The 19,965-nt window shown below is 45.3% G+C and overlaps 1 protein-coding gene across 1 annotated transcript in view; it reads left to right on the top strand.

Moving 5' to 3' along the window:
• The window catches only part of eif2s2 (eukaryotic translation initiation factor 2, subunit 2 beta), a 57,625-nt gene that overhangs the window by 24,683 nt on the left and 12,977 nt on the right, over positions 1–19,965 (top strand). The window contains exons 6-7 of the mRNA XM_070896411.1: positions 636–784; positions 16,948–17,004. Of these exons, the coding sequence (XP_070752512.1) occupies positions 636–784; positions 16,948–17,004 (206 nt within the window). The remainder of the gene's footprint in view (positions 1–635; positions 785–16,947; positions 17,005–19,965) is intronic.

Below are 19,965 nucleotides of genomic sequence, written 5' to 3'. Positions count from 1 at the left end.
TATCCATAAATAATACAACTCAAGCCAGCTAGCAGTTTTATTGAAGAATTTGTCATATATATATGTCTTCACAGTAGGAATGCACTGTAGTTGGAATGAAAGATTAATCTTCTGGACATTGTTGCGAGTGTTTTTAAAAAATGGTTTTATTCACTTTCTTTGGACATTTGTTGTAAAGGTGGGGGAGCGAGTGGGAAGGGCTGTGTGGGGCGGTTGGAGGCCAGAGGTCATGCCGTATAACCTCCCAAGTTTGCATCCAACTAGAGTTGGCAGCCCAACCTGCACTTGAAGACTGCACTTACCTTGACTATCCATGTTGCAATGCCACAGGAGATTGACTAGTAAAATAAAGAAGTTATGGCTTCCCTGCAATGAAGGAAAGTCAAGAATTGGAGAAATTTAAATCTACAGCTCTATCCATTATTAGAAAGATAGAAATTTCCATTTATATAGTGGATCCTCAGTACATCCCAAAGTGATTTATTGGTGCAATTGCTCAATGCGCACTTCTCATAAGTCTCCTGTAGCTTTGGCATTTCTGGCCAATTGTTTATGTATCTTATGTGCATGTATCTGCAAGTCCTGCTCTGGACATACTAATTGTATTATTAAATGTTCCTTATTCTGTTTTTTAGCTACTGACTCGTGTATTTAATATAATGCGAGAGAAAAACCCTGACATGGTGGCGGGAGAGAAGCGAAAGTTTGTCATGAAGCCACCTCAGGTGGTCAGAGTTGGAACCAAGAAGACGTCGTTTGTGAATTTCACAGATATCTGCAAACTGTAAGTTCCTAGCATTACCAGCTCCTTCTCAGAGCTGTGTTTTACTGTAGATTTTCAGAGGTCAATTCCTCTTTTCATCTGATCACCAATATTGACCCAAAACTGAAGTCTGCTTTTTATCAGTGAGCATGTTGTAATTTGATGTGTATAGAGAATGCTTTATGAAGATCCACAGAATGTACAGCTTTGGAAAGTTACAACTAACGCATCTACAATTTCCTTGCCTGTTTTAATACCTTGGGATGGAAACCATCAGGTCCTGGAGATGTGTCAATCTCAAGTCCTGTTGTTTTTCCATTGCCATTTTCTTGTTTTAAATCCAAGAAGTTTCTCCCCTTCACTTATTTTGAGGCTCCCTTTCACCGTTGGTATTTTGTCCTCTTCCTGTACTATAAAAATGGATGAAGTATATTCATTTAACAAGCTCGCCATTTCCTTCTTATCCTTTAAAGTACCATCTACTTTTGTCTCTCATTCCCCCTTTCCCCACACTCAACATATTTATTAAATCTTAAACGCTTTGATATCTCTTGCAAATTTTTTTTAATATGATCCCTTCTTGCGCTTAATTTGTTATCCTTTGCTACTTTTTATAGCTCTCCCAGTCCGCTGGATTTCTGTTTCCCTCGCATTGATTCTATGATTTGTGTAAGCGTCTTTTACCTTGATTCTGCCTCTTGCCTCGTTTGACCACGGCTGCTTAACTCTACATATGAAGCATTTGCCTTTTAGGCCTATGTACTGGTTTATAATGCACCAAATGCTACTTTTGAATACTTCCCACATTATGAAAGCCTGTGGCATATATGGAAACCCACAGGATGTCTCGTTAAAGCCTTTACTCTTGTACTCAAATCCTCTTGTAATAAAGATGTCTTACTGCAATGATATCATCATCATCATAGGCAGTCCCTCGGAATCGAGGAAAACTTGCTTCCACTCCTGAAGTGAGTTCTTTGGTGGCTGAACAGTCCAACACGAGAGCCACCGACTCTGTCACATGTGGGACAGATAGTCGTTGAGGGAATGGGTGGGTGGTACTGGTTTGCTGCTCGTTCTTTCCGCTGCCTGCACTTGATTTCTGCATGCTCTCGGCGTTGAGACTCAAGGTGCTCAGCGCCCTCTTGGATGCACTTCCTCCACTTAGGGCGGTCTTGGGCCAGGGACTCCCAGGTGTCAGTGGGGATGTTGCACTTTATCAGGGAGACTTTGAGGGTGTCCTTGTATCGTTTCCGCTGCCCTCCTTTGGCTCGTTTGCCATGAAGGAGCTCCGAGTAGAGCACTTGCTTTGGGAGTCTCGTGTCTGGCATGCGAACTATATGGCCCTGGTGAGACCACACATGGAGTATTGTGTACAGTTTTGGTCTCCTTACCCAAGGAAGGATATACTTGCCATCGAGGAAGGTTCACCAGACTGGTTCCTGGGATGGGGGGGATTGTCCTATGAGTAGACTAGACCTATATGCTCTAGAGTTTAGAAGAATGAGAGGTAATCTCATTGAAACATGCAAAATTCTTACAGGGCTTGACAGGGTAGATGAAAGGAGGCTGTTTTTCCCTGGCTGAGGAGTCTAGAACCAGGGGTCACAGTCGGCCATTTAGGACTGAGATGAGAAACGTCTTCACTCGGAGGGTGGTGTATCCTTGGGATCTCGACCCCAGAGGGCTGTGGATGCTCAGTCGTTCAGTATATTCAAAACAGAAATCGCTAAGAGTTTTGGATATTAAGGGAATCCAGGGATATGGGGGATAGGTTGTTTTGGCGGGGGGGGGCGGTTGAGTGGGACTGACTGGATTATTTGTCGTAAGAGCTCTGGGCCGAATGGCTGCCTCCTGTGTGGTACTGTTCTATGATTATGAAAGCTTGTGGGATACAATTTCTACCAAATGAGTTTAAGTGGAAATAGCATTAGATGTTATGTTAATTTTTGTTGCCAGAAACCCCTCTCTCCTCCCAATCACCCTATTTTCACCTCCTGCCCTGTAGGTGCTGACATTTCCTGTAACTTTTTCACAGGAGGACGTCGGGTCCCTTGATTAAAGGTACCTCATGCGTGGCGCTAGACATTGAGTGTTCGCAGGCTACTTGACACCCACATGCGCACTTTCCAATCACTGGATTACAATCCAGAATGGGGACTTTAAGTTACTTCTGGCCTTGGTGGGGAGGAGGGGCAGGGAACGAAGTGAGCCAAGCTCCTATAATAATCTCCCACAGACTGGGAATTGAACCTGGGACTTTCTCGACAGGCTGGTACAGTGCCACACTTGCATTGTTACCCAATCAGCCATTAGGGAGCTTATTGTCGCAAAGTTGATTGGCTGCCAAACAGGTTTGCTTTATCTGTTCTGAGCACATCATTACGGTTGAGGTTCTGACTGGATCCTGGAGCACTGTTAAAATGAAGATTAACTACAGGTGAAACTGGCCTGGTACTTTTAGTTTCATCTGCACAAACAAAGCCCTGATTCACCTGAATCATATTGAGTTTTATCATTGTTAGACACCATAATATAACTGATTAGTCACTGCATGTTCTAGTCTGAGGGCCAGATACACCATGGCATCGTGCAGCATGGTTTTGTAGCCCTTGTATGAAAACACTGAGTGCACTTTGCTCTGTCAGTGTTCTCCAGATCATACTTTGCTTCTGTTTTCTTAAGATTTTGGAATGTAGGCGTCACTGGCAAGGCTGGCATTTATTGCCCATCCCTAATTGCCCTTTGAGATGGTGGTACTGAGTCGCCGCCTTGAACCGCTGCAGTCTGTGTGGTGCAGGTACCCCCACAGTGCTGTTAGGGAGGGAGTTCCAGGATTCTGAACCAGCGACTGAAGGAACGGCCGATATATGTCCCAGGTCTGGTTGGTGTGCGACCTTGGAGATGGTGGTGTTCCCTAGCACCTACTGCCCTTGTCCTTTTAGGTGGTGGTAGTTGCAGGTTTTGGCAGTGCCTGTATTTCTATCCCCAAATATTCTTTTCAATTTCCCCCCCCTCTGTTGTGTAATGAGAGAGGACTAATTAGCAATCTCATTGTGCGAGGCCCCTTGGGGAAGAGTGACCATAATATGGTGGAATTCTGCATTAGGATGGAGAATGATAGTTAATTCAGAGACCATGGTCCAGAACTTAAAGAAGGGTAACTTTGAAGGTATGAGGCGTGAATTGGCTAGGATAGATTGGCGAATGATACTTAAGGGGTTCACTGTGGATGGGCAATGGCAGACATTTAGAGACCGCATGGATGAATTACAACAATTGTACATTCCTGTCTGGTGTAAAAATAAAAAAGGAAAGGTGTCTCAACCGTGGCTATCTAGGGAAATCAGGGATAGTATTAAAGCCAAGGAAGTGGCATACAAATTAGTCAGAAATAGCAGCAATCCTGGGGACTGGGAGAAATTTAGAACTCAACAGAGGAGGACAAAGGGTTTGATTAGGGCAGGGAAAATGGAGTACGAGAAGAAGCTTGCAGGGAACATTAAGGCGGATTGCAAAAGTTTCTACAGGTATGTAAAGAGAAAAAGGTTAGTAAAGACAAACGTAGGTCCCCTGCAGTCAGAATCAGGGGAAGTCATAACGGGGAACAAAGAAATGGCAGACCAATTGAACAAGTACTTTGGTTCAGTATTCACTAAGGAGGACACAAACAACTTTCCGGATATAAAAGGGGTCAGAAGGTCTAGTAAGGAGGAGGAACTGAGGGAAATCTTTATTAATCGGGAAATTGTGTTGGGGAAATTGATGGGATTGAAGGCCGATAAATCCCCAGGGCCTGATGGACAGAATCCCAGAGTACTTAAGGAGGTGGCCTTGGAAATAGCGGATGCATTGACAGTCATTTTCCAACATTCCATTGACTCTGGATCAGTTCCTATGGAGTGGAGGGTAGCCAATGTAACCCCACTTTTTAAAAAAGGAGGGAGAGAGAAAACAGGGAATTATAGACCGGCCAGCCTGACCTCAGTAGTGGGTAAAATGATGGAATCAATTATTAAGGATGTCATAGCAGCGCACTTGGAAAATGGTGACATGATAGGTCCAAGTCAGCATGGATTTGTGAAAGGGAAATCATGCTTGACAAATCTTCTGGAATTTTTTGAGGATGTTTCCAGTAAAGTGGACAAGGGAGAACCAGTTGATGTGGTATATTTGGACTTTCAGAAGGCTTTCGACAAGGTCCCACACAAGAGATTAATGTGCAAAGTTAAAGCACATGGGATTGGGGGTAGTGTGCTGACATGGATTGAGAACTGGTTGTCAGACAGGAAGCAAAGAGTAGGAGTAAATGGGGACTTTTCAGAATGGCAGGCAGTGACTAGTGGGGTACCGCAAGGTTCTGTGCTGGGGCCCCAGCTGTTTACATTGTACATTAATGATTTAGACGAGGGGATTAAATGTAGTATCTCCAAATTTGCGGATGACACTAAGTTGGGTGGCAGTGTGAGCTGCGAGGAGGATGCTATGAGGCTGCAGAGTGACTTGGATAGGTTAGGTGAGTGGGCAAATGCATGGCAGATGAAGTATAATGTGGATAAATGTGAGGTTATCCACTTTGGTGGTAAAAACAGAGAGACAGACTATTATCTGAATGGTGACAGATTAGGAAAAGGGAAGGTGCAACGAGACTTGGGTGTCATGGTACATCAATCATTGAAGGTTGGCATGCAGGTACAGCAGGCGGTTAAGAAAGCAAATGGCATGTTGGCCTTCATAGCGAGGGGATTTGAGTACAGGGGCAGGGAGGTGTTGCTACAGTTGTACAGGGCCTTGGTGAGGCCACACCTGGAGTATTGTGTATAGTTTTGGTCTCCTAACTTGAGGAAGGACATTCTTGCTATTGAGGGAGTGCAGCGAAGATTCACCAGACTGATTCCTGGGATGGTGGGACTGACCTATCAAAGACTGGATCAACTGGGCTTGTATTCACTGGAGTTCAGAAGAATGAGAGGGGACCTCATAGAAACGTTTAAAATTCTGACTGGTTTAGACAGGTTAGATGCAGGAAGAATGTTCCTGATGTTGGGGAAGTCCAGAACCAGGGGTCACAGTCTAAGGATAAGGGGTAAGCCATTTAGGACCGAGATGAGGAGAAACTTCTTCACCCAGAGAGTGGTGAACCTGTGGAATTCTCTACCACAGAAAGTAGTTGAGGCCAATTCACTAAATATATTCAAAAAGGAGTTAGATGAAGTCCTTACTACTAGGGGGATCAAGGGGTATGGCGAGAAAGCAGGAAGGGGGTACTGAAGTTTCATGTTCAGCCATGAACTCATTGAATGGCGGTGCAGGCTAGAAGGGCTGAATGGCCTGCTCCTGCACCTATTTTCTATGTTTCTATACACTTGAATGGGTACAGTTGCTTGGCCTCCTTGCCACCCCCCAAGAGAGCATTCTGCATGGGTGAGCCTTGACACTTGATGTCATCAGGCCATTTGACAGTGGGGGAACCACAGTCGAGCTAAATCTGTCATGTGCAAAGTGCATCTACGCTTTATGAACATAACATAAGAAATAGGAGCAGGAGTAGGTCATACGGCCCCTCGAGCCTGCTCCGCCATTTAAAACGATCATGGCTGATCTGATCATGGACTCAGGCCCACTTCCCTGCCCGCTCCCCATAACCCCTTATTCTCTTATCGGTTAAGAAATTGTTTACCTGTCATAAATTTATTCAATGTCCCAGTTTCCACATCTCTGGCAGTGAATTCCACAGATTTACAACCCTCAGAAGAAATTCCTCCTCATCTCAGTTTTAAATGGGCGGCCCTTTATTCTAAGATTATGCCCCCGAGTTCTCCCCTATCAGTGGAAATATCCTCTCTGCATCCACCTTGTCGAGCTCCCTCATAATCTTATACGTTTCGATAAGATCACCTCTCATTCTTCTGAATTCCAATGAGTAGAGACCCAACCTCGTCAATCTTTCCTCATAAGTCAACCCCCTCATCTCCGGAATCAACCTAGTGAACCTTCTCTGAACTGCCTCCAAGGCAAGTATATCCTTTCGTAAATATGGAAACCAAAACTGCACGCACTATTCCAGGTGTGGCCTCACCAATACCCTGTATAACTGTAGCAAGATTTCCCTGCTTTTATACTCCATCCTCTTTGCAATAAAGGCCAAGATTCCATTGGCCTTCCTGATCACTTGCTGTACCTGCATACTAACCTTTTGTGTTTCATGTACAACAATTGTACATCCCTGTCTGGTGTAAAAATAAAAGAGGGGAGGTGGCTCTTCAAGGGAAATCATGGATATTTATTAAAGCCAAGGAAGTGGCATACAAATTGGCCAGAAATAGCAGCGAACTCAGGGACTGGGAGAAATTTAGAACTCAGCAGAGGAGGACAAAGGGTTTGATTAGGGCAGGGAAAATAGAGTACAAGAGGAAGCTTGCAGGGAACATTAAGACGGACTGCAGAAGCTTCTATAGATATGTAAAGAGAAAAAGGTTAGTAAAGACAAACGTAGGTCCCCTGCAGTCAGAATCAGGGGAAGTCATAACGGGGAACAAAGAAATGGCAGACCAATTGAACAAGTACTTTGGTTCGGTATTCACCAAGGAGGACACAAACAACCTTCCGGATATAAAAGGGGTCAGAGGGTCTAGTATGAAGGAGGAACTGAGGGAAATCCTTTAGTCGGGAAATTGTGTTGGGGAAATTGATGGGATTGAAGGCAGATAAATCCCCAGGGCCTGATGGTCTGCATCCCAGAGTACTTAAGGAGGTGGCCTTGGAAATAGTGGATGCATTGGCAGTCATTTTTCAACATTCCATAGACTCTGGATCAGTTCCTATGGCTACCCTCCACTCCAATGTAACCCCACTTTTTTTTTTAAAAAAAGAGAGAGAAAAAACAGGGAATTATAGACCGGTCAGCTTGACATCAGTAGTGGGTAAAATTATGGAATCAATTATTAAGGATGTCATAGCAACACATTTGGAAAGAGGTGATATGATAGGTCCAAGTCAGCATGGATTTGTGAAAGGGAAATCATGCTTGACAAATCTTCTGGAATTCTTTGAGGATGTTTCCAACAGAGTGGACTAGGGAGAACCAGTTGATGTGGTGTATTTGGACTTTCAGAAGGCTTTCGACAAGGTCCCGCACAAGAGATTGATGTGCAAAGTTAAAGCACATGGGATTGGGGGTAGTGTGCTGACGTGGATTGAGAACTGGTTGCCAGACAGCAAGCAGAGAGTAGGAGTAAATGGGTACTTTTCAGAATGGCAAGCAGTGACTAGTGGGGTACCGCAAGGTTCTGTGCTGGGGCCACAGCTGTTTACATTGTACATTAATGATTTAGACGAGGGGATTAAATGTAGTATCTCCAAATTTGCGGATGACACTAAGTTGGGTGGCAGTGTGAGCTGCGAGAAGGATGCTATGAGGCTGCAGAGTGACTTGGATAGGTTAGGTGAGTGGGCAAATGCATGGCAGATGAAGTATAATGGGGATAAATGTGAGGTTATCCACTTTGGTGGTAAAAACAGAAACAGACTATTATCTGAATAGTGACAGATTAGGAAAAGGGGAGGTGCAACAAGACCTGGGTGTCATGGTACATCAGTCATTGAAGGTTGGCATACAGGTACAGCAAGCAGTTAAGAAAGCAAATGGCATGTTGGCCTTCACAGCGAGGGGATTTGACTACAGGGGCAGGGAGGTGTTACTACAGTTGTACAGGGCCTTGGTGAGGCCACACCTGGAGTATTGTGTGCAGTTTTGGTCTCCTAACTTGAGGAAGGACATTCTTGCTATTGAGGGAGTGCAGCAAAGGTTGACCAGACTGATTCCTGAGATGGCGGGACTGACATATCAAGAAAGACTGGATCAACTGGGCTTGTATTCACTGGAGTTCAGAAGAATGAGAGGGGATCTCATAGAAACGTTTAAAATTCTGACGGGTTTAGACAGGTTGGATGCAGGAAGAATGTTCCCAATGTTGGGGATGTCCAGAACCAGGGGTCACAGTCTAAGGATAAGGGGTAAGCCATTTAGGACCGAGATGAGGAGAAACTTCTTCACCCAGAGAGTGGTGAACCTGTGGAATTCTCTACCACAGAAAGTTGTTGAGGCCAATTCACTAAATATATTCAAAAAGGAGTTAGATGTATTCCTTACTACAAGGGGGATGGCAAGAAAGCAGGAATGGGATACTGAAGTTTCATGTTCAGCCATGAACTCATTGAATGGCGATGCAGGCTCGAAGGGCCGAATGGCCTACTCCTGCACCTATTTTCTATGTTTCTATGCACAAGTACCTCCAGGTCCTGCTGTATAGGAGCACTTTGCAATTTTTCTCTTTAAATAATAACTTGCTCTTTGATTTTTTTTCTTCCAAAATGTATGATCACACACTTTCCAACATTATATTCCATCTGCCAAATTTTTGCCCACTCATTTAGCCTGTCTGTCCTTTTGCAGATTTTTTTTGTGTCCTCACATTGCTTTTCCTTCCACCTTTGTATCGTCAGCAAATTTGGCTACGTTACACTCCGTCCCTTTTTCCAAGTCGTTAATATAGATTGTAAATATTTGGGATCCCAGCACTGATCCCTGCGGCACCCCACTAGTTACTGATCGCCAACCTGAGAATGAACCATTTATCCCGACTGTTTTCTGTTAGTTAGCCAATCCTCTATCCTTGCTAATATATTACCCACAACTCTCTGAACTTTTATCTTGTGCTATTTTTCCATTCTTCCTTAGCTCCGAGGTATTGATGCCAGTTCACGCACCTCAGTTACTGCCCTGACAAAGGTGGACTGAGCCAGCACAGGCATGAAATGCGAATCTGGAACCTTCCAGTCTGCATATGACGTCAATGGCTCCAACTATCCATTTCAAATTAAACATTTAGTAACTGGCTGTTCTCCCATTTGAGCCTTCCGCCCAGTTGCTGTTCAGAGTCCTGTCTCCCCCTGCGTTCCCCTTTCTGCTTTGATGCCACACAGGGTCCCGCCTTCATCTGCCATTTCCTTTTAATGTGTTAATGCTATAAGGGCTCCAGTCTTCATCTGCTTACTCTCCTCTTCTATTTTGTAGCTAATGAAAGATGATGGAAGGACAGATTTTCACAAAATGGTTCTAGAATGTTCTGTACGCTATACCTATACGGAAAGTGAAAACTTGCATCAGTTGATCTGGTTGAAAGAGGTGTAGTGACAGAAGCCTGGCGGATAGCTAACGTAATACAGGTGCAGCGTCCAGAATCCGAGGTCGTTCGGATTCTGCGTTTTTCCGGACTTCGGATCGCCTTTCTGACATCACGAATCCGGAAACACCCGAGCCCAGGTTCGGGTTTTTCCGGATTTCAGTACGTCGGAAGGCGGGGGGCGGGCCCCCTCCGCCGGCGGGGAAGTGTTTGGGCGGGCCCCCTCCGCCGGCGGGGAAGTGTTTGGGCGGGCCCCCTCCGCCGGCGGGGAAGTGTTTGGGCGGGCCCCCTCCGCCGGCGGGGAAGTGTTTGGGCGGGCCCCCTCCGCCGGCGGGGAAGTGTTTGGGCGGGCCCCCTCCGCCGGCGGGGAAGTGTTTGGGCGGGCCCCCTCCGCCGGCGGGGAAGTGTTTGGGCGGGCCCCCTCCGCCGGCGGGGAAGTGTTTGGGCGGGCCCCCTCCGCCGGCGGGGAAGTGTTTGGGCGGGCCCCCTCCGCCGGCGGGGAAGTGTTTGGGCGGGCCCCCTCCGCCGGCGGGGAAGTGTTTGGGCGGGCCCCCTCCGCCGGCGGGGAAGTGTTTGGGCGGGCCCCCTCCGCCGGCGGGGAAGTGTTTGGGCGGGCCCCCTCCGCCGGCGGGGAAGTGTTTGGGCGGGCCCCCTCCGCCGGCGGGGAAGTGTTTGGGCGGGCCCCCTCCGCCGGCGGGGAAGTGTTTGGGCGGGCCCCCTCCGCCGGCGGGGAAGTGTTTGGGCGGGCCCCCTCCGCCGGCGGGGAAGTGTTTGGGCGGGCCCCCTCCGCCGGCGGGGAAGTGTTTGGGCGGGCCCTCTCCGCCGGCGGGGAAGTGTTCGGGCGGGCCGGCGGTGAGGCCCCAAGGTAAGGGGAGGGGCATTGAGGCCCGAGGTCGGGTAGTGGCGGGGCCTCATTCAGCGTGTCTGGATTCCGGAACATTTTACGGATTCCGGACGACCCTGCCACCAATCGGTCCGGATTCCGGAACTCCAGATTTTGGACACTGCACCTGTACCTATATTTAAAAAGGGGGATAGAACATGTCCAGGGAGTTGTAGACCAGTCAGATTAACATCCGCGGTTGGAAAAATAATGGAATCCCTGGGAAAGGAGAAAATGGAAAAACATCTGAGAACCAAAAATATAACCGTTAATAGTCAACATGGATTTCAAAAGGGAAAGTCTTGTTTGACCAACCTCATTGAATTTTTTGAAGAGGTAACCAAGTAGACAATGCTAATGCAGTAGATGTAAGTTATCTAGATTTTCAAAAGGCTTTCGCTAAGGTACCCCATAATAGACTGATGAACAAAGTCAGAGAATGTGGAGCCAGGGGACAAGTAGCAGAATGGATAGCTCGCTGGCTTCAAGACAGAAGGCAGAGAGTCGGGGTAAAGGGTAGCTATTCACGGTGGCAGAAGGTGGGTCGTAGTGTTCCACAAGGATCAGTGCTGGGACCACTGTTCACAATTTCTAAATATGCAGATGACGCCAAACTCTGTGGTGGAGGGCGGGGAGGTGCGCTGGTCAATACCGAGGAGGACTGCAACAAATTACAGGAGGACATCAATAAACTTGCAGAATGGGCATATAATTGGCAAGTGAAGTTCAACACAGATAAAAGTGAGGTACTACATTTTGGTAAGATGATACCAGAAATCAGGAAAGGATGAATAGGCTGGGTCTCTTTTTTTTTTCTCGAAAAAAGAAGGCTGAACATGACCTAATAGAGGTCTTTAAAAATGATGAAAGGTTTTGATAGAGTGGATACAGAGGGAGTGTTTCCGCTTGTGGGGAAGAGCATGAGAGCATCAATGCAAGATAGTCAGCAAGAAATCCAATCGGGAATTCAGAAAAAACTTCTCTATCCGGAGGGTGATGAAAATGTGGAACTCGCTACCACAGGGAGTGTTTGAAGCGAATAATATCGATGCATTTAAGGGGAGGCTAGACAAGCATATGGGGGAGAAGGGAATAGAGGGTTATGTTGATAGTTAGATGAGTAAAGACAGGAGGAGGCTCGAGTGGAGCATAAATGCCGGCATGGACTGGTTGGGCTGTTTCTGTAATTCACCATGCATAACTGGTAAATTGCTATCATGCAGCTGGATCGGTTTGTAAACATGAGCAGAATCTCGAGTTGAATTGCTGCCTCAGACTTATTGCCAGGTGCTAGTTACAACACTTTATTTTCTTAAAATGGCCACTTTCTACTTTTTGTTTGCATTAACACAATTCTTAACAGAATTTAATAACATTGGAATTCGAGTAGCTGCCAAATGTTATCGCCCGCGCAGACTGAGTATTGGTGTGGGGGAAGCAAATTTTGTAAAAATGCGGAAATAAAAGAAGGAACTTGCACAGTAAGCAATTTGCAAAGCACCTTTCACAGCCTCAGAGCATTCTGAAGAGCTCTGCAGCCAATAATGCAGTTCGGGAGTGTTTAAACTAACATGGCAGGGGGATGGGAACCAATGCAGCGAGATAGGGCGAAGTAATATGGAGTCAGAAACAGATGGTAGAAAGGTAAAAAGCAATAGTGGAAGGCCGAGTAAACAAAGGCAAGAAATAAAAAGGGCCACACTACATCATAATTCTAAAAGGACAAAGGGTGTTAAAAAAAACAAGCCTGAAGGCTTTGTGTCTTAATGCAAGGAGTATCTGTAATAAGGTGGATGAATTAACTGTGCAAATAGATGTTAACAGATATGATGTGATTGGGATTACAGAGACGTGGCTCCAGGATGATCAGGGCTGGGAGCGCAACATCCAGGGGTATTCAACATTCAGGAAGGATAGAATAAAAGGAAAAGGAGGTGGGGTAGCATTGCTGGTTAAAGAGGAGATTAATGCAATAGTTAGGAAGGACATTAGCTTGGATGATGTGGAATCTATATGGGTAGTGCTGCAGAACACCAAAGGGCAAAAAACGTTAGTGGGAGTTGTGTACAGACCTCCGTACAGTAGTAGTGATGGGGAGGGCATCAAACAGGAAATTAGGGATGCATGCAATAAAGGTGCAGCAGTTATCATGGGTGACTTTAATATGCCTATAGATTGGGCTAACCAAACTGGAAGCAATACGGAGGAGGAGGATTTCCTGGAGTGCATAAGGGATGGTTTTCTAGACCAATATGTCGAGGAACCAACAAGGGGCGAGGCCATCTTAGACTGGGTGTTGTGTAATGAGAGGATTAATTAGCAATCTCGTGCAAGGCCCCTTGGGGAAGAGTGACCATAATATGGTGGAATTCTACATTAGGATGGAGAATGAAACAGTTAATTCAGAGACCATGGTCCAGAACTTAAAGAAGGGTAACTTTGAAGGTATGAGGCGTGAATTGGCTGGGATAGATTGGCGAATGATACAGAAGGGGTTGACTGTGGATGGGCAATGGCAGACATTTAGAGACCGCATGGATGAACTACAACAATTGTACATCCCTGTCTGGCGTAAAAATAAAAAAGGGAAGGTGGCTCAACCGTGGCTATCAAGGGAAATCAGGGATAGTATTAAAGCCAAGGAAGTGGCATACAAATTGGCCAGAAATAGCAGCGAACCCGGGGACTGGGAGAAATTTAGCACTCAGCAGAGGAGGGCAAAGGGTTTGATTAGGGCAGGGAAAATAGAGTACGAGAGGAAGCTTGCAGGGAACATTAAGACGGACTGCAAAAGTTTCGATAGATATGTAAAGAGAAAAAGGTTAGTAAAGACAAACGTAGATCCTCTGCAGTCAGAATCAGGGGCAGTCATAACGGGGAACAAAGAAATGGCAGACCAATTGAACAAGTACTTTGGTTTGGTATTCACGAAGGAGGACACAAACAACCTTCCAGATATAAAAGGGTCAGAGGGTCTAGTAAGAAGGAGGAACTGAGGGAAATCCTTATTAGTCGGGAAATTGTGTTGGGGAAATTGATGGGATTGAAGGCAGATAAATCCCCAGGGCCTGATGGACTGCATCCCAGAGTACTTAAGGAGGTGGCCTTGGAAATGGCGGATGCATTGACAGTCATTTTCCAACATTCCATAGACTCTGGATCAGTTCCTATGGAGTGGAGGGTAGCCAATGTAACCCCACTTTTTAAAAAAGGAGGGAGAGAGAAAACAGAGAATTATAGACTGGTCAGCCTGACATCGGTAGTGGGTAAAATGATGGAATCAATTATTAAAGATGTCATAGCAGCGCATTTGGAAAGAGGTGACATGATAGGTCCAAGTCAGCATGGATTTGTGAAAGGAAAATCATGCTTGACAAATCTTCTGGAATTTTTTGAGGATATTTCCAGGAGAGTGGACAAGGGAGAACCAGTTGATGTGGTGTATTTGGACTTTCAGAAGGCTTTCGACAAGGTGCCACACAAGAGATTAATGTGCAAAGTTAAAGCACATGGGATTGGGGGTAGTGTGCTGACGTGGATTGAGAACTGGTTGGCAGACAGGAAGCAAAGAGTAGGAGTAAATGGGGACTTTTCAGAATGGCAGGCAGTGACTAGTGGGGTACCACAAGGTTCTGTGCTGGGGCCCCAGCTGTTTACATTGTACATTAATGTTTTAGACGAGGGGATTAAATGTAGTATCTCCAAATTTGTGGATGACACTAAGTTGGGTGGCAGTGTGAGCTGCGAGGAGGATGCTATGAGACTGCAGAGTGACTTGGATAGGTTAGGTGAGTGGGCAAATGCATGGCAGATAAAGTATAATGTGGATAAATGTGAGGTTATCCACTTTGGTGGTAAAAAGAGAGACAGACTATTATCTGATTGGTGACAGATTAGGAAAAGGGGAGGTGCAACAAGACCTGGGTGTCATGGTTCATCAGTCATTGAAGGTTGGCATGCAGGTACAGCAGGCGGTTAAGAAAGCAAATGGCATGTTGGCCTTCCTAGCGAGGGGATTTGAGTACAGGGGCAGGGAGGTGTTACTACAGTTTTACAGGGCCTTGGTGAGGCCACACCTGGAGTATTGTGTACAATTTTGGTCTCTTAACTTGAGGAAGGACATTCTTGCTGTTGAAGGGAGTGCAGCAAAGGTTCACCAGACTGATTCCCGGGATGGCGGGACTGACATATCAAGAAAGACTGGATCAACTGGGCTTGTATTCACTGGAATTCAGAAGAATGAGAGGGGATCTCATAGAAACATTTAAAATTCTGATGGGTTTAGACAGGTTAGATGCAGGAAGAATGTTCCCAATGTTGGGGAAGTCTAAGGATAAGGGGTAAGCCATTTAGGACCGAGATGAGGAGAAACTTCTTCACCCAGAGTGTGGTGAACCTGTGGAATTCTCTACCACAGAAAGTTGTTGAGGCCAATTCACTAAATATATTCAAAAAGGAGTTAGATGTAGTCCTTACTACTAGGGGGATCAAGGGGTATGGCGAGAAAGCAGGAATGGGGTACTGAAGTTGCATGTTCAGCCATGAACTCATTGAATGGCGGTGTATGCTCGAAGAGACAAATGGCCTACTCCTGCACCTACTTTCTATGTTAATAAAGTGCTTTAAAGTTTAGTCAATGTTGATGAAAGCCAGTATGGCAGCCAATTTGCACGCGGTATAACTCCGAGTCCCCTGAGAACACCTGGTGGTGACAGAGTAAAATAAATGAGTACGTCTCCAGTGTGATGTGAAACCAGTTTTAAACGGTGCTCAGGAAGGGCTTGTGGAGCCTCGAGTGATTCATAAACACAGGCGTGGACTTGTTGACCCGAATGGCCTGTTTCTCTGCTATAAATATAATGTACTTTTGATCTGGGGATGTTTACAGCTTACCCAAAACTTTTATATAAATGTATTGAGAATGTGGACACCCAGCATCAGACCCAAACCTGTGAACGTGCATATAAGTGTGTGTGCGCAAGGCTTTCTTTGGGCAGGAAAATTAGAATCTGAGCAAGGCAGTACAAGCAAGCTACTGCCTGGCTGGAATCTACACACATCCCTCAACCAACATCATTTTTAAACAGATTATCTGGGTCATTATCTCATTGCTGTTTGTGGGAGCTTGCTGTGCGCAAATTGGCTGCCGCGTTTCCTATATTACGGTCGTGGCTACATTTAATTGGCTGCAAAGCACCTTGGAATGTCCTCCGGTCATGCAAGGAGCTATATAAATGCAAATCTTTGAGTCACAGACTTGTAGCGACATAGAAATGCAAGTCTTGCTATCAGGGCCCCTTTTTTAAAAAAATTGAAATGGTTACAAAACATTGTTACATCTTTGTTGTCAGTTTCTTTTAGAATTTTGTTCAAACAGATTTAGCAGATGGCAATACTGGGGCTCTGGCAAAAAGGAGTTAAGCCTGAACTGTTGCTAAACGGGGTTCTAACTATTATCATCAACTGTTAGTTCAGATCCCACATGATCCTGCCCTTATTTAAACAAAACCACTGCTTGTCAAACCAATTAAATGGAAAGTACAGGGAATATTAAGTTACATAATCTTTTGTTTTAAAGTTCTGTTGCAGAAACCTTTGTCCTCTTATTACTCTCTTACATCAGTATTACTGCTGATTTTATGGTGAGAGATTATCTAAATATAAGTGACACAAAACCACGCCAGTCTATTTTTCCCCGCCTCCCTGAACTACCATGAATATTCTAAAGCTGGCTTGATGAATCGCTGGTTTCTCGACAGTTGTTTCAAAAATTCACTGACTTTTAATGAAAATCATTGAGCTATAGTATTGCGTATAATATCCTATAACATAGCCATTTAAACATTTAAAAAATGTATTTGGTTTTAATTACTGGGGCAACACAACTGTTCACATAAATGTTTTGTCAATTCACCCCAGCTGGAATATTCATGAAATGGATGTTAATTATCTTTAATAGTTTAATGGTAAGGCCCAAAAGAACTCAATGGCCCTCTTCATAAAACATTGTTGCCTCGATGGCTTTAGTACCAAGGGGATAACTTGCAGCTTTGTTTTTGGCATTAAAAGAAGTTGTACTTACAAGGAATTATTTTGTTTCTCTTCTCTGCCTCTAGGTTACATCGTCAACCTAAACATCTTCTGGCATTTTTGTTGGCTGAGTTGGGTACAAGGTAAGATGGAGTTTAAGAAATATCCAAATAGTTTTGAAACACGAGTTCAATGTTGTAGGAAAGATTTAAATCTTAATGGAGCGCCTCGCCAATTGAGCTCGTTGGCATGGGCTGCATAGTGTGTCAGCCGTGGCACTCTCGCCTCTGAGTCAGAAGGTTGTGGGTTCAAGTTGCACTCCAGAGACCGGAGCACAAAAATCTAGGCTGATACTCCCAGTACAGTACTGAGGGGGTGCTGCACTGTCGGAGGTGCCGTCTTTCGGATGAGACAACAAACCGAGGCGCTGTCTAGCCTCTCAGTTGAACGTAAAAGATCCCATGGCACTATTTCGAAGAATGGTAGGGGAGTTATCCCCGGTGCTCTGCCCAAAATTTGACTCTGTCAACATCACCAAAAAACAGATTATCTGGTGATTATCACATTGCTGTTTGTGAGGGCTTGCTATGCGCAAATTGGCTGCCGCGTTTCCTACATTACAACAGCGACTACCCTTCAAAAAGCGCACCTATAAATGTCCGGTGGTTGTGAAAGGCGCTATATAAATGCAAGTCTTTTTTCTTTCTTTGTTTACTTCTGGTCTGTTGCAGTTCCACACTATCTTGATTTCATGTTTTTTTAAGAAGAAATTGAAGCACTGATGTGTGTTACCACCGTTTAACACGGGTGGACAGTTTTAATATCCTCATTAGCTGATCTCGGTCATACTTTTGTGGGAAATGCTAAACGGTAGATGCCTCACTTGACAGAGTAGGTGGGGTGAGTCAGCGACCTCCTGTGCACATCCTGGCAGCTTGTACGAGTCCTGATCAAATAATTAAAGACAGAATCTGCTGGAAGAGGAGCGTATCCTCCTGGTACGCAGACAGTACGTCAGGCAGCATCTGTGGAGAGAACAGAGTTAGAACATGAGCATTAGGAGCAGAAGTCGGCCATTTGTCCCTACGAGTCTGCTCCACCATTTAACAAGATCATGGCTGATCTACCTTAACTCCACTTTCCTACACAATCCCCATATCCCTTGATTCCCTTAATATTCAAAAATCTATTGACCTGTTTTAAATATACTCAACGACTGAGCCTCCACAGCCCTCTGGGGTAGAGAATTCCAAAGATTCACCACCCTCTGAGTGAAGAAGTTTCTCCTCATAATTCTAAATGGCCAACCCCTTATTCTGAGACTGTGACCTCTGGTTCTCTACTCCCCAGCCAGGAGAAACATCCTCCCTGCATCTACCCTGTCAAACCCTGTAAGAATTTTGTATGTTTGAATGAGATCACCTTCTTAGAGAATATAGGCCTAGTCTACTCAATTTCTCCTCAATCCCCTCAAATCTCCTCAATCCCCTTAGTTGTTAGAGCTTAGGCTGTGGACCCCTGCCAACATTCGCCCCTCAAAAAATCCAATTTTTCATTCATATCGCCACTTTGGGGTCTTGCATATGGCTTGACCTGTTTGCTTACGTTTGTTGTCGGATTTGAAAGTCATTTATTTGATATGAGGTGTTTTGAGTTGTGATGAGACACTAAGGAAATGCAAATCTTTTACAGTGGGATTTCAAACCTAAAAAAAAAAGCTGTTTCCCTCTTGTTATTACCTATACAGCCTCATTTTGGTAACTTTTACAGTTAATTCTATTTTTAAAACAGGCATTCGAGTTCAGATTAATAGCTTCTCACCCACAGGGGGCTATGTGGCCTTGGAAGAAAATGGAGCAATTGGGTTCACCAGAGAAAACAAAATGTGCCGTGGGATTTTATTGTCCGCTTGAACTACCCAGTTACTTAAAGTAACGGTGCAGCATTTTATGAAGACATGAGTGTTACACTAGTTAATGCAAGTGTGTTCAGCTGCTAAAATGGAGCTCTGTACTGTTAAGGACACAAAATCTAACCATTCAGAGAGCCTGCCAGTGTAAGTTACACTTTCATCTTGTGACCCTTTTAGATGTGCAACATTTACATTTTGACACAATTTCAGTGTCTAATTAATTTTTTTTATTGCAAGTGGAAATCGAGTGAGAACCAATGTTCAGCCAGCAGGTGTTGCTGTACTTGCTGCATGCGATCTACTCTCACTCTTAATCTTCACATTTCAGTTGACTTTCCTTTTCCAAACACCTTTGTTCTTCTTGTGAGATGCATCTTGGAGTTTATTGTAGACAGTGCATATATGATTGAGCACTGTGCACTCAATACTTTTATGGCAGAGACGTGATGGCCAACAGTACCTTACCTGGTTTGTCCTCTTGGCCTGCATAATAGCTTATTCAGGACTCATGCCCCATGGATATGGACGTGCTTATTTGTTCTGCAAAAATGGCCAGCATGTTCCAGCCTTTGTCTATGATTGGTCCCCTTGGAGGATAAGCCACACCCCTGACGTTCCACAGGAATGTGTCACTGGAACCGCCCATCCCAAGGTCTCACTGACTTTGCAAATTGTAACTTGATCCACTTTAACTTCCTGAAGCGAAAGAGGGCAGAGCTCCCCAGAGGGCCAGCCAAAGTGCATGCCTCCCCGCCCCACCGCATCCCACCCCACTATAGATGGGGCATTGTGTACAGATTGTTAACAGGTTAATTGGGTATGAAGTGAATAGTTAGTGTCGAGCCTTCTGGGTATCATCCATTCCAACGCTGTCCCTTGTAGGGGGGTGGACGAACATGATCCACCCCACCCCTTCACCCCGGTGTCTTCCTACCCTGGTGACCCCCCCCCCCCACCCACAACCGGTGTGTCTCTCTCCTCCCGCCCCCCACACCCAGTCTCTCTCTCTCTCTCTCTCTCTCTCTCTCTCTCTCTCTCTCTCTCTCTCTCTCTCTCTCTTTCTCTCCTTTTTCTCTCTTTCTCTCCCTCTCTCTCACCTGGCCCCTCTCTCTCTCTCTCTCTCTCTCTCTCTCTCTCTCTCTCTCTCTCTCTCTCACATCTGGCCTCTCTCGCGCTCACTCTCACTCACACC

Source organism: Pristiophorus japonicus, chromosome 12, assembly GCF_044704955.1.
Source record: "Pristiophorus japonicus isolate sPriJap1 chromosome 12, sPriJap1.hap1, whole genome shotgun sequence".
Lineage (NCBI taxonomy): Eukaryota > Metazoa > Chordata > Chondrichthyes > Pristiophoridae > Pristiophorus > Pristiophorus japonicus.
This window is presented reverse-complemented; position numbering and strand designations above follow the sequence as displayed.